The sequence below is a fragment of the Mustela nivalis genome (genome assembly GCF_964662115.1).
Source record: "Mustela nivalis genome assembly, chromosome: 15".
Classification (NCBI taxonomy): Eukaryota; Metazoa; Chordata; class Mammalia; order Carnivora; family Mustelidae; genus Mustela; species Mustela nivalis.
The window spans coordinates 78112280-78126819 of record NC_139034.1 but is presented as its reverse complement, the minus strand read 5'-3'; the positions used below and the strand labels follow the sequence as shown (position 1 = coordinate 78126819).

General features: G+C 42.2%; 1 protein-coding gene across 8 annotated transcripts in view; it reads right to left on the bottom strand.

The window, feature by feature from the left end:
• CLYBL (citramalyl-CoA lyase) overlaps positions 1 to 11929 on the bottom strand; it is a 295860-nt gene extending 283931 nt beyond the window's left edge. For 7 of the 8 annotated variants that reach the window (XR_014303306.1, XM_082700830.1, XM_082700831.1 and 4 more), the window contains exon 1: positions 11770 to 11899. Coding sequence is in view for 7 of the 8 variants with exons in the window: in XM_082700830.1 (XP_082556956.1) it covers positions 11770 to 11831 (62 nt within the window). In the remaining variant the exon portion in view is untranslated. Of the gene's footprint in view, positions 1 to 11769 lie in introns of all 8 variants that reach the window. The other variant, XM_082700829.1, reaches the window with a different exon arrangement.
• Positions 11930 to 14540: the final 2611 nt, after the last annotated feature.

The following is a 14540-nucleotide window of genomic DNA, read 5'->3' as shown; positions in this document are numbered from 1 at the left end:
GAAGTAAGAAGAGAGTATAGGGATCAGCAAACTCCTACAGTTTGCCAGAAGTAGTTAAAACAAACTTTAGAGGACAATTTATTATTAAATGCTTATATTAAGAAAGTAGGGGGGCGCCTGGGTGGCTCAGTAGGTTAAAGCCTCTGCCTTCGCCTCAGGTCATGATCCCAGGGTCCTGGGATCGAGCCCCGCATCGGGCTCTCTGCTCAGCAAGGAGCCTGCTTCCCCTTCTCTCTCTGCCTACTTGTGATCTCTGTCTGTGAAATAAATAAATAAAATAAAATAAAAAAAGAAAGAAAGTAGGAAGGTCTAAATTTCCACCTTAAGAAACAAGAAGAAAAGGGCAAATTAAACCCAAAGTAAGCTTAAGATAGGAAATTATAAAGATAGGAACATAAATCAATGAAACAGAAAGCAGAAAAATGGGGAAAAAAATCAATAAAACTAAAACCCTAAAAGATGGTTTTTTACAAAGATCAATTAAACTGACAAAACTCTGGCAAACCAGTCAACGAAAAGGAGAGAAAAAAAAATTAAAAATATCAGAGAGAGAGGGCACATGACTACTGACTGTATAACCATTAAAAGAATGCTAGGGACAGCAGTGGGAGTAAGGGCTAACTGCAAATGGGCTTGAAGGAGTTTGGGGGATGATGGAAATTTGGGGGGGATGATCTAAAAAGGGACTGTGGTGATGGATGCACAAATCTATGAATTTACTAAAGATTATTGCACACTTAAGATGAATTTTATTATATATAAATTATACCTCATAAAGCTGTAAGAAAAAGGATAAGAGATTATCATGAACAACTCTATGTCCATGAATCCAACAGCTTAGATGAAGTGGACAAATTCCTTGAATTTGGCTGACCAACCAACCAAGGGCCACTCAAGAAGAAGTGGATACCTGAGTAGCCTTACTAAAGAAACTGAATTTGTCGGGGCGCCTGGGTGGCTCAGTGGGTTAAATAAAGCCTCTGCCCTCAGCTCGGGTCATGATCTCAGGGTCCTGGGATTGAGCCCCGCATCGGGCTCTCTGCTCAGCAGGGAGTCTGTTTCCTCCTCTCTCTCTCTCTCTGCCTGCCTCTCTGCCTATTTGTGATCTCTGTCAGATAAATAAATAAAATCTTTAAAAAAAAAAAAAAAGAAGAAACTGAATTTGTAGTTAAAAATTTTTCCTACAAAAAAAACTCCAGGGCGCCTGGGTGGCTCAGTGGGTTAAGCTGCTGCCTTCGGCTCAGGTCATGATCTCAGGGTCCTGGGATCGAGTCCCGCATCGGGCTCTCTGCTTGGCAGGGAGCCTGCTTTCTCCTCTCTCTCTCTCTGCCTGCCTCTCTGCCTACTTGTAATCTCTGTCAAATAAATAAATAAAATCTTTAAAAAAAAAAGAAAACTCCAGGCACAAACATTTAAGTAAAGATACTGCCAGCTCATTCAAGAAAATAGAACACTCTCCAATGAATTCTATATAGCCATTATTATTCCCATACCAATCCAGAACAAGACAATACAAAAAGCAACAAAAACAAAAACAAAAAAACAAAAACCCCAAACTATAGGCTAATGTTTATGAGCAAAGATGCAAACACCTTTAACAAAATGTTAAATTCAATTCAACAATATATAAAAATAATACATCATGAGGCACCTGGGTGGCTCAGTCAGTCAAGCATTTGACTTCAGCTTGGGTCAGGATCTCCGCTGTGTCCTGGGATGGAGCTCCACTTCAGGCTTGTCACTCAGCAGGAAGTCTGTTTCTCCCTCTCTCTCTGCCCCTGCCCACATGCTGTCTCTCAGATAAATAAATAAAATCTTACAAAAAAAAAAAAGAGGCATATATCATGATCAAATAGGGTTTATTCCAGGAATGCAAGATTAGCCTAACTTTAAAAATCAATCTAGGGGCACCTGGGTGGCTCATCCAGTTGAGCGTCTGCCTTCGGCTCAGCTCATGCTCTCAGGGTCCTTGGATCGAGTCCCGTGTTGGCCTCCCTGTTCAGCGGGAAGCCTGTTCTCCCTGTTTTCCCCCTCCCTCTGCTGCTCCTCCTGTTTGTGCTCTCGCTCTTGCTTTCTCTCTCTCATAAATAAATAAAATATTTTAGAAAATCAATCTAATTCATCACATTAACACACTAAAGAAGAAAAGCCACATGATCACCACAATAAATACTAAAAAAAACCCATTTTATACATTCAAATCCATTCTTTTTTTTTTTTTTTTAAGATTTTATTTATTTATTTGACAAAGAGAGAGAGCACAAGCAGGCAGAGCAGCAGGCAGAGGGAGAAGTGGAAGCAGGCTCTCCACTGAGCAGAAAGCCCAATGTGGGGCTCAATCCCGGGACTCTAGGATCATGACCTGAGCCGAAGGCAGATGCTTAACCTGAGCATCTCATAAGAATCAGCCACCCAGGCACCCCTCAAATCCATTCTTGATCGAAATTCTAAGCAGGGGTGACTTCAACAAAATTGCAGAGAAAGGACCTTCAAAAACCCATAAAAGCAATGAGAATACTGGCAAAAAATGTCAAAATCAACCTTTTTAAGAACTCTAAAAATTAATCAAAGGCTTGCAGCAATATAGGAACATTTCTTCAAAAAACATGGACAAATCTCAGTATAAGAACAAACTATGTGGGTTTTTTTGTTTTGTTTTGTTTTGTTTTTTTAAACATACCCACTCCCTCTTCCCAGTTGGGAGTTAGTCTTGAAAACCAAAAGCCACAATCATGGTCTAAAACCATCGACCTAGCAGCCACTGGAGGAGGCAAGGCAGGGCTGGAGCTCTTTCAAAGCACCATTTACAGAGAACTGACACTATTTGACCTATATGATAGTTCCCTGGGAAACCCCACTTGCAAGACTCACCCGGCTCAGAGCCCAAACAGTGGGACTGCATTTTTCCTGACGGTGTTTGTCAAATCAGAAGCAATTATTTAACATCACCACTACCTGAAATGGCAGATAATAGAGCAAAGAATAGGCTAACCAAAAGCTTAAAAGGAAAAGGTGGAGCCAAGAATACACAATGGAGAAGGAACATTCTCTTCAATAAATAGTGTTGGGGAAACTGGATAGCCCGATGCAAAAGAATGAAATTAGACCACTATATTACTCCATACACAAAAATTAACTCAAAGTGGATTAAAAACCTGAATGTAGGGGCACCTGGGAGGGTTAAGCCTCTGCCTTTGGCTCAGGTCGTGATCTCAGGGTCCTGGGATCAAGCCCCGAGTGGGGCTCTCTACTCACCAGGAAGCCTGCTTCCCCACCTCTCTCTGCCTGCCTCTCTGCCTACTTGTGATCTCTCTCTGTGTCAAATAAATAAAATCTTAAAAAAAAAAAACTTGAACATAAGACCTGGAACCACAAAATTCTTAGAAGAAAACATAGGTGGTAAAGCCTTTGACATCAGTCTTAGCAACATCTTTGTGGATGAGACTTCAAAGGCAAGAAAAACAAAAGCAAAAATAAATAAATGGGACTATCTCAAGATAAAAAGCTTCAGCACAGCAAAAGAAACCTTCAGGAAAATGAAAAGGCAACCTAATGAATGAGTAACAATATCTGCAAACCACATATCCAGTAAGGGGTTAATATGCAAAATACATAAAATGAATTAATCCAACTCAACAACAACAAAAAACAACCTGATTAAGAAATGGGGAGAGGAGCTGAATAGCTATTTCTCCAAAGAAAACATCCAGATGGCCAACAGGTCCATGAAAAGATGTTCAACATCAGTAGTTACTAGGGAAGTGCAACTCAAAACCAAAACATGGTATCACCTAATACCTGTAAAAATAGCTACTATCAAAAAAGACAAAAAATAACACACGTGGGAGAGGATGTAGAGAAAAGGGAACCCTCACACACTGTTGGTAGGATTATAAACTGGTAGAGCTACTAGAAAACAGTATAGAGATTCCTCAAAAAATTAAGACTAGAACTACCATATGACCCAGTTATTCTACTTCGGGATACTTATCCAAAGAATAGGAAAACTTTAGTTTTTTTTTTTTTTTTTTTTTAAGATTTTATTTATTTATTTGACAGAGAGAAATCACAAGTAGACGGAGAGGCAGGCAGAGAGAGAGGAAGGGAAGCAGGCTCCCTGCTGAGCAGAGAGCCCGATGCGGGACTCGATCCCAGTACCCTGAGATCATGACCTGAGCCGAAGGCAGCGGCTTAACCCACTGAGCCACCCAGGCGCCCGGAAAACTTTAGTTTTTAAAAAAATATATACACTCCTGTTTATTGCTATGTCCACTGAAGCACAGTTTAATAGCCAAGATAAAGAAATAAAATGTCCATCAGTAGATGAATGGATAAAGATGTGTTATATTTATACAATGAAGCCATGCTCAGCCATAAAAGAGAATGAAATCTTGCCATTTGCAGCAACATGGATGGATCTTGAGGGTATTACGTCAAGCAAAATAAGTCAGTTGGATAAAGAGAATTACTATAAGATCTTACTCATATGTGGAATCCAAAAGGCAAAAGAAATGAACAAAACAAAAGTAACCTCATATAGAGAATAGACTAGTGGTTATGGGTTAAGGGCATAGGGGATTAGCAAAATGGGCTAAGAGGGCAACTGTATGTCCCTAGACTTGTGGTGATCGCTTTGTAGTATATGCAGATGTCAAATTTTAAAGCTATATACCTGAAACATATGATTTTTTTAAAAAGGAAAAGCTGGACAATGAAAAAACTGTCCATACACAGTTTTGAAAAGCTCTGACATTTTCCTGGGATTCTAAAAGGCCACATACATGTGTAAGGCTGTTGCTATCAGACCCACCTTACAAGAAATACTAAACAAAGTTCTTCAGGCTGAAAGTAAGTGATCCCGGACAGTAATGCAAATTCACACACATGCACAACACATGCACACACAGACGTGGTAAAGTAATTAAGTGTAAATGCATATTCCTGCTCCTTTCTTCTCTTACTTAACTTAAAAAAAAAACTATACAAGAGGACAGTACATAACTGTGTTGTTAGGTCTATAACATATAGAAATGTAATATATTTACCAATGAGTGAGAGCAAAGATGTACTAGGCAAAAAATAATAAATAAATAAATAAATAAATAAAAATAAAAAAAAGAACTATAATTACAATTTAAAACACAAAAAAAAATTAAAAAATAAAAAAATAAAAAAATAAAAAATAAAATAAAATAAAAATGGCACCAGATGGTGATCCAAATCAACAAGAACAAATGAAGAGAACCAGAAATAGTAAATAAAAAGGTAACTGTAACACATATTATAAAGTGTGTGTGTACTTGCATCCCCTTCTCTAAGTTTCTTTAAAAGACATAAAATTGGGGCACCTGGCTGGCCCAGTCGGTAGTACATGCCACTCAATCTCAGGGTCATGAGTTCAAGCCCCATGCTAGGTGTGGAGTCTACTTCAAACATAAATAAATAAATACAAATAAAAGACATAAAATTATATAAGTAAAACTACAACAATGTATATATGGGTTTGTAACATATAAATATAATATGTTTAACTATAATACCATCAGCCAGGAGTCAGCTTGAAATTCTCTCCCTCAGAGAGAGAGAGAGAGCGCATGTGCTCTCCCTCAGCTCCCTCTCTGCACACATGCGCTCTCTCTCTCTCTCTCTCTCTCTCTCTCAAATAAATAAATCAATCTTTTTTTTAAGATTTTATTTATTTATGTGACAGAGACAGAGTTCACAAGTAGGCAGAGAGACGGAGGGAAGCAGGCTCCCTGCTGAGCAGAGAGCCTGATGCAGGGCTTGATCCCAGGACCCTGAAACCATGACCTGAGCCAATGGCAGAGGCTTAACCTACTGAGCCACCCAGGCGCCCCTAAATAAATCAATCTTAAAAAAGAAGAAAAAGGAAAGGAAAGGAAATATAACTATATAGAAGGAATACTTCTCTATCTTCTGGAATTAAGTTAGTATAAATCAAAAGTTGATTCTTATAAGTTAAGATGCAATAATACAATGGAATGTTATCAAACCATAAAAAGGAATGAAATTCTGATACGTGCTACAATATGAATGATTCTTGAAAACATTATGCAAAGTGAAATAAGCCAGAAACAAAAGAATAAAAATTTCATGATTCCAGTTACATGAAATATCTAGAATAAGCAAATTCAGAGAGACAGAAAGTAGATTAGAGATTACCAGGTGTTAGGTAAGAAGTTATTGCTCAACCGGGTACAGAGTTTCTGTTTGGAGTGATGAACAAATCTTGGAAATAGTGGTAATGGTTGCAGGACAGTGTGAATGCAATGCCACTAAACTGCACACCTACAATGGTTAAAATAACAAAGTTTATGTTACATATATTTTATTTTACCATAATTCTTTTTTAAAAATATATATGATTAGCCCTAGAGTAACCACTCAAAATAAATCCTTTAAAATTACAATTAAGAATAAAAAAAGAGTTAAAAATCATTAAAGAAATTTAAAATATTCACTTAATGCGTAAGAAAGCGGTAAGGAAGGAACAGAGGAACAAAAAAAGACATGAGACATACAGAAACCAATACTCAATAAACATGCCACTTAAAAGGAAAACTACAGACCAATCTCTCATGAACATAAATGGAAAACCCTCAAGAAAATATTAGCAAATCAAATCCAACAATGTCTAAAAAGAATTATACACCACAACCACATAGGATTTACTCCAGGTATACAAGGCTGGTTTGACATTCAAAAATCAGGTAATGTAATCTACCATATCAAAAGGTTAACAAGGAAAATCATATGTTCGTATCAATTGATGCAGAAAAAGAACTTGACAAAATCCAGTATCCATTAATAACAAAAATAACTTACAATGGATCACAGACCTAAGTATAAAAGGTAATACTGTAGAATTTTTAGAAGAAAATACAGGAGAAAACCTATGTGACTTTGGATTTGGCAATGAGTTCTTAAATATATTAGCAAAAGCAGAGGTGCCTGGGTGGCTCAGCGGGTTAAGCATCCCACTCTTGGTTCCGGCTCAGGTATTGATCTCAAGGTCCTGGGATCTGGCTTGGCTTCAGGCTCTGTGCTCAGCAGGGAGTCTGCTTGAGGATTCTCTCCCTGCCCTCTCTCAAAATAAATCTTTTTTTTTTTTTAAGATTTTATTTATTTATTTGACAGGCAGAGATTACAAGTAGACAGAGGCAGGCAGAGAGAGAGAGAGGAAGAAGCAGGCTCCCCGCTGAGCAGAGAGCCCGATGTGGGGCTCGATCCCAGGACTCTGGGATCATGACCTGAGCCGAAGGCAGAGGCTTTAACCCACTGAGCCACCCAGGCGCCCCTCTCAAAATAAATCTTAAACAAACAAACAAACAAATAATGTCAAATACATGGTCCATGAAAGAAAAAAATCAATAATCATGACTTCATTAAAATAAAAAACTTCTACTCTGTGCAAGATACTGTTAAGAGAATGAAAAGACTAGTCACAGATGGGAGAAAATACTGGCAAAACATATATCTTACAAAAGACATATGTATGATATGCAAAAAATACTTAAAAACTTAACAATAAGAAAACAATCCAGGGATGCCTGGGTGGCTCAGTGGGTTAAAGCCTCTGCCTTCAGCTCAGGTCATGATCCCAGGGTCCTGGGATCGAGCTCAGGATCGGGCTCTCTGCTCAGCAGGGAACCTGCTTCCTCCTCTCTCTCTGCCTTCCTTCCTCTCTGCCTCCTTGTGATTTCTGTCTGTCAAATAAATAAATAAATCTTAAAAAAAAAAAAAAAGAAAAAAGAAAACAATCCAGGAAATAGGCAGAAGATCTAAACAGACAGGTCACCAAAGATGACCCACAAATGCCAAATAAACCCATGACAAGATGCTCAACATCAGCTGACACCAAGGAATTTCAAGTTAAAAGAACATTAAAACAACAACAGATCCCATTACACACCTATTAGAATGACTAAACAAAAAAAAATTTTTTTTTAAAGATTTTATTTATTTATTTGACAGAGAGAAATCACAAGTAGACGGAGAGGCAGGCAGAGAGAGAGAAAGGGAAACAGGCTCCCTGCTGAGCAGAGAGCCCGATGCGGGGCTCCATCCCAGGACCCTGAGATCATGACCTGAGCCGAAGGCAGTGGCTTAACCCACTGAGCCACCCAGGCACCCGAAACAAAAATTTTTTAATTGACAATACTAAATGCTGGCAAGGATGCACTGCAACAGGAACGTTCATTGATGATGGGAATGCAAAATGGCACAGCACCTTGGAACATAGTTTGGTAGTTTTTTTTACAGAACCAAATTTGTACTTTCAACAAACAATCATACTCCTAGGTATTTACTCAATTAATTTGAAAACTTATGCACACAGAAAACTTGCACAAGAATGTTTAGAGCAGCTTTATCAAACCTTGATAGAAGCAACTAAAATGTCCTTCAGTGGCTGAACAGATAAACAGATTAACTATGAAACATCTAAGGGCGCCTGAGTGACTCAGTCGGTTAAGTATCTGCCTTCAGCTCAGGTCATGATCCCAAGGGTCCTGGGATGGAGTCCCACATCAGGCTCCCTGCTCAGCTGGGAGCCTGCTTCTCCCTCTCCCTCTGCCCCTCTCTGCTGCTCATGCTCATGCTCTCTCTCTCTCTCAAATGAATAAATAAAAATTGTGGTTTTTTTTTAAATTTTATTTATTTATTTGACAGACAAAGATCACAAGTAGGCAGAGAGGCAGGCAGAGAGAGAGGAGGAAGCAGGCTCCCTGACGAGCCGAGAGCCCAATTTGGGGGCTTGATCCCAGGACCCTGAGATCATGACCTGAGCTGAAGGCTTAACCCACTGAGCCACCCAGGTGCCCCTGAATAAATAAAAATTCAAAACAAAACAAAACAAAACAAAACAAAAACCCTATGAAACATCTCTGAAATTGAATATTCAGCAACAAAAGAAAATGAGCTAAGAAGCCATGAGAAAGACCTAGAGGAACCTTAATGCACATTGCTAAGTGAAGAAAAACTGTCTAAAGGGACTATATGACTATATATGACTCCAATTATATGACATTATGGAAAAGGCTAAACTTTAGAGACAAGAACATGATCAGTGCTTGCCAGGAGTTTGGAGGGAAGCAGGATGGATGAACAGAGGGATTTTTAGTGAAATAGAACAATTCTGTATAATACTGTTATGGTAGATACATGATACTATGCATTTGTCAAAAACCATAGAATTTTATAGCTAAAAGAGCAAACCTTAATATATGCAATTAAAAAAAATTCACATGGGGGATTGGGGGATCCCAGGAAAGAATGCAAACTGACAAGGGAATCTACCTGTATCACAACCTCACTGAAGGGGTGGGAGGAAAAGGCACCAACCTAAGCAACCAAGGAAATGAGTGGAGCCTATTAAAGGAAAAGGAACTACACATAAGCACTGTACTTTTAATTGATAGTTTTTCCCCATGGAGTATGGTCTAACAATTCAAATACTGCTATATGTGTATGCTGAAATTGGATGGTAGATGGTTTCTTTTCTTTTTTTGGTGGTGGTGGGAAGGGGGGAAGGCCAGGTTTTTAACTGTAGCAGTAAAAAATTATTAAGAAACAAAGGGAGGAGGCTAGAATGATCCATGTGGTAATGGATTAGAACTGGAGTAGTATGAACTCAGGTTCAGCCTAATATAGACACAGTAATTACATATAGAAATATTTAGGGGCGCCTACTGGCTTAGTCTGCAGAGCGCGTGACTCGATCTCAGGGCTGTGAGTTCAAGCCCCACCTTGGGCTTAGAGCTTCCCTTAAAAATATGGTATTTATAATATATGCATGGGTTACTATTCACACATATGTTTCTTTGCTCTGTCACTGGAGAGGGCTTAAAAAACATGCCTACCAATAGTACCTCTAGGAGTGGGGAGTTATGTTCCCCCAACCTAAGAGCCAGGTATTTAGCTCCTCTGAGCAGGAGCTAGACAGGGCCAGAGACAGGATGGAAGGGAAAACATCAAGGACACCACTACAACAGGGGAAAATATTGAAGACTCCGTAGACAAGTCAGGAATGGTCCCTGCCTACTGGCAATGGTGCTAATACTGTAAAACCAGAAGGAAAAAGTCACCAGGAGCATGCCCACCTCAGGCAGAAATTAAGGCATCTGTAATCATTCTAAGTTGACATTTGGCACCTTTACTTCTCCCATTTGTGTGTGTTCTGAAGGGGCGGAAAGCCGGAGGATTTACCCCGGGTGTAGGCTCCCTGAAGCACCCAGCATGAAAGCCTACTGCCATAGCCTTAGCAGGATCTCTTAAAGTGTGTGGAGAACGAACCAATGGGCTAATAAGGATGGCAAAGAGCACTGTGAGATGAGTCCCAAGCGCCTTATAAGTAGGTGACTGCATGTGGTCACTGGACCCATTATTAAACAGACCACAGACGCTGGCCTGCAAGAAAAGGGACCTTCTGGGGGCGCCTGGGTGGCTCAGTGGGTTGGGCCTTTGCCTTCGGCTCCGGTCATGATCTCGGGGTCCTGGGATGGAGTCCCGCGTGGGGCTCTCTGATCCGTGGGGGGCCTGCTTCCCCCCTCTCTCTCTGCCTACTTGTGGTCTCTCTCTGTGTGTCAAATAAATAAATAAAATCTTAAAAAAAAAAAAAGAGAGAGAGAGAGAGAAAGAAAGAAAGAACGAACGAACAGGGACCTTCTGGAAAGGTCTGGGTATACGGCCTCAGCCACATCTCTGGTTCCAGGATGCTCTCCTGGGCCCAGGGCCATACACCTAGATCTGCTCTAGGAATGGGGAAGGTGGATGCACAGGACCGGGTAAGGCCCAACGCGGGTCACACTGGTGAGTCGGGAAGCGCGGCAAATGTGAGAAGTTCGGACCAGGAGCCATAGACTTGGTTTCGGAACCAAACTCGGCCATTCTCTGCTTCGCGTCACTTAGCCTCCCTAAGCCCGTTCCCTCATACAAAGAAGACTTCCGACTTCTTCACACGGCGGTCCAGGAATCAGATGATAACGTGTATGCATACAGTTGGCCAACAGGCAACTGCTGGACCAGCGGTTCTCAAAGCGGGGTCCGAGGGCACCCGCGTGTCCCTGAGACCCTTCGAGATGGCCTGAGAAGTCTCCAGCTAGCGTCTGCCTGAGCCCAGAATCGCTTTGTCAACGTCCTCCACGACAGCCGATGAGACTCCAGCTGTCCTTTACTAAACCAGAGAGATTCTCAAAATTACAAAACCACGCCCCTTTCACTCCATCTGTGTTACCGTGTTACGGGTTTGTCATTTGTAAATGAGTGCTTTTTAAAAATTCTGTTTTAATTCCTCACACCGTAAAGATGGACAAATACAAGCAAAGCTCTTCGGGGTCCTCAGCAATTTTTCGGCAGGTAAAGGGGTCCGGGGACCAGTCCCGGAGCTGCGGCGCGAACACACGCGCGGAGGGGTTCTCCGCAGGCGAGCCGCCTCTCACAGGCTGCCTCCAGGACCCTCTCACAGGACAGCCGCTCGTCCGCGCTTTCCACGTGTGGGGGAGACTCGTCGTGGGCTCTGGGGCTGCTACACCGAAGGCCTGTACCCATTTCCCCGGCCCAAGCAAGGACCCTCCCACAGGGCGGCACGCGCAGGAGAGGCGACCCTCGTGGGGCGTCGGCGACCTTGGCAGAGGTCGAGCCGGCGCGCGGGAGAAACGCGGTGCTCCCGGCCGGCGGGGGTTGGGGGGTTCCCGGCAAGGACTGGAAAGGCCGGGCTGGATGGCGGGGGACTCAGGGACCTGCACTCACAGCCTCGGCAGCGCCGCCGCCGGCGTTCCATGTGGCGCTCTCCACAGCAGACGCAGCGCCATCTTCCTGACGCGCGCGCCCCGCCTCTGTCCTGTCCTTCCTCGTTTCGCCACGCCCCCGGGGTCCCGCCCCCAGGTGGCCCCGCCTCCTCAAGCCCAGCAGCGCCGCGCCCAGTCCCCCGCAAGCCACGCCCCCTGCCTGGCGCACCTGTTCCCGCCCGGAGCGGGGAGGGGGCGGTCCCTGCTGCCAGAAACTTCTCCGCTGTCACCGCGGGTTGAGCCGGGGCTCGGAGTGGTTGAACACTTGCTGAGCGGTTTTTCGGATGACTGAATCCGGTTTTCTCCGTGCTTCTGGGTTTTTTAAGGCGACTTTGAGAGACTTTGCGTTTTCCCAACCAGAACAGGCCAAATTTTCTAGGGATTAGTTGCTTTTATTGTTAAAAAAGCTGCCTAAGAAATTCGTGAGCATCCCCATCTGCACGTCTCAACAGTTAATCCATTATGGGACATACTTGCTTGTAATAGGATCAGAACTGCTGTGGGCAACTTTCAGGGCCAGAGAAATGCTTGCTGAAGACTCGGTCGGCAAACACCACACTTGACTCTAACTCCTTCCTGTCAGTTTTTCAGCAAATACAACTCCTGCGGCTTACCAGTGGGGGGGCTGCTGAGGTATTAAAACGGACTTTACTAGCTGTGTGACTTTGGGCAATTCACTTGGGCTCTCCATGCTTCAGTTTCCTCCTCTGTGAGGTTGGAATATTAATAAGTCTCACCTCATAGGTCTGTTACGAGAATAGCTTGAGTTAATGTATATACAGAGCTTAAAACCTTGCTGACACAGAGCGAGTGCGAGTGCTCCTTAATTCTCGTTATTAACATCATCATGTCCATTCCCTTCTTGAAACCCTTTGATGGCTTCCATTGGGAAGCATTTGGAATAAAATTCAAGTTCTTCACCACAACCCTGAAGGAAGGCCTTACAGGATCTGGCCTCTGCCTATCTCTCCAAATAGCCCCACATTCAGGGCCTTCCCACATGCTGCTCCCATCCCCAAAATGCTCACAGCTACACCTCCTCATCCTCCAGGACATTTAGACTATCCACCACCTGAGCATGCTCAAAGAGGCCTGCACTGACTAACCGAGTGTCCTCCCAATCTGTTTCACCACCAACAGCAACCTGATGGTTTCCATCACAGCCCTCATCACAACATTTGGGGATTTGAGAACTCACTTTCTTATTTGCTTTTTCCTTGGTGGTTCTCTAGGTGGAAGGGAACTGCTGTCCACTGATCAAAGGGGTGGGCTTTTAGGGTATGCTATGGTCGTTAAAGGGGCAGGGCTTAAGTTGTGTGGCAGTTCCACTCCTAGAAAGGCAGCTAATTCTCAGGTCTAAAAACACCATCTCTAGGAATAGACTGTGAGTTCTTTGAAAACGAGGACCTGGTGTATCTTCTCAGTGCTGTGTTCCCCCAGCACCTGGGTGAGTGACTTGTAACCAGTAGGTATTTAATAAATATAAAATGAAAATGTTCCACCGGCCTCATTATAACTCCAAGAGCTGCCATATGAGTAATTATCTTTATTAAAAATGCCCTGGACCTCATGGCTTTTTAGGTAAAGTAGGACCTCCTGTGACTCATTTGCTGATTCAATATCTTTCAGATTCTGCTTGAAGAAATTGTAGCTATGCCCATTCTCACCAGGACATCTGTGGTTTTGTTGAGCTCCTTCGTGAAATTACTAACTCATAGGTTTTAAGGATTGTTTTCTAATTTTTGTATATTTTAAAAATAAAGCTTTATTAACTTTCCATATTTCCGCACATAATAGAGAAAAGAATTGAGAGTTCCTCCTGTGAGGCTAGTCAAATCTGGTTTTATTCACAGCCTCCAAACTAAAATAAAAGTACACGTTTGCCCCAAGGACATTCTAAAAATATGAAATTTAGCAGAGACTCATTATCCTGTTGAATTAGGCAATCTGATAGGGTAAAAACCTTGCAGAGATCTGAGAAAGAAGGGGCCAGAAACAGTACCTCTGGAGCATAATAAGCTCAGGGGTGGCAAGAGTGGGGACTAGAATAATGAACCAACACTGCTAATTATTGAAACTGGGTGGCCGGTACACAGGGTGGGAGTGGGATGGATTACACGTTCCTCGCCTTTGTGTATGTTGGAAAATATTCTTAACAAAAAATAAAATAAAATAAAAATCAATTCAACTAATGCTTAGCATAGAAAAAGCCAAAGGCAGATTTACCCAAAGCCAAAGGAGGTTAAGCCTCAGGGTCCCTGGCTTGAACAGGCCCCTTATAGGTCCCTCCCAGTGTGTTCACAGGTCATTTGTCTTTGAAAAATGTATAAAAGTGAGCTATTTCTCTGTGCATTCCAACTTAGCCTCTCTCAAGCTTTTTGTGGGTGTGGGTGTGTTGGGTGGTGTTGGGGTGACTATAGCATTTTTAAAAAATGTCTTCATTTATTTAATTAATCTCTGCACCCAAAGTGGGGCTTGACCTCACCACCCCGAGATCAAGAGTCACGTGGTTTACTGACCAAGCAGCATTTTGAGGATTCAATTAAGTGGAACTTAAGCTGGGATATATTTGGCTTAGATTTAGTCGAATGTGCTAATGTGATTTTTTAAAATGAGTCTTATTTATTTTTTTAAAGTTATTTATTTATTTATTTATTTATATCAGAGAGAGAGGGAACTCATGAGAGTGGGAGCAGCAGAGGAAAAGGGAGAGAGAGGGAGGGAAGCAGACTC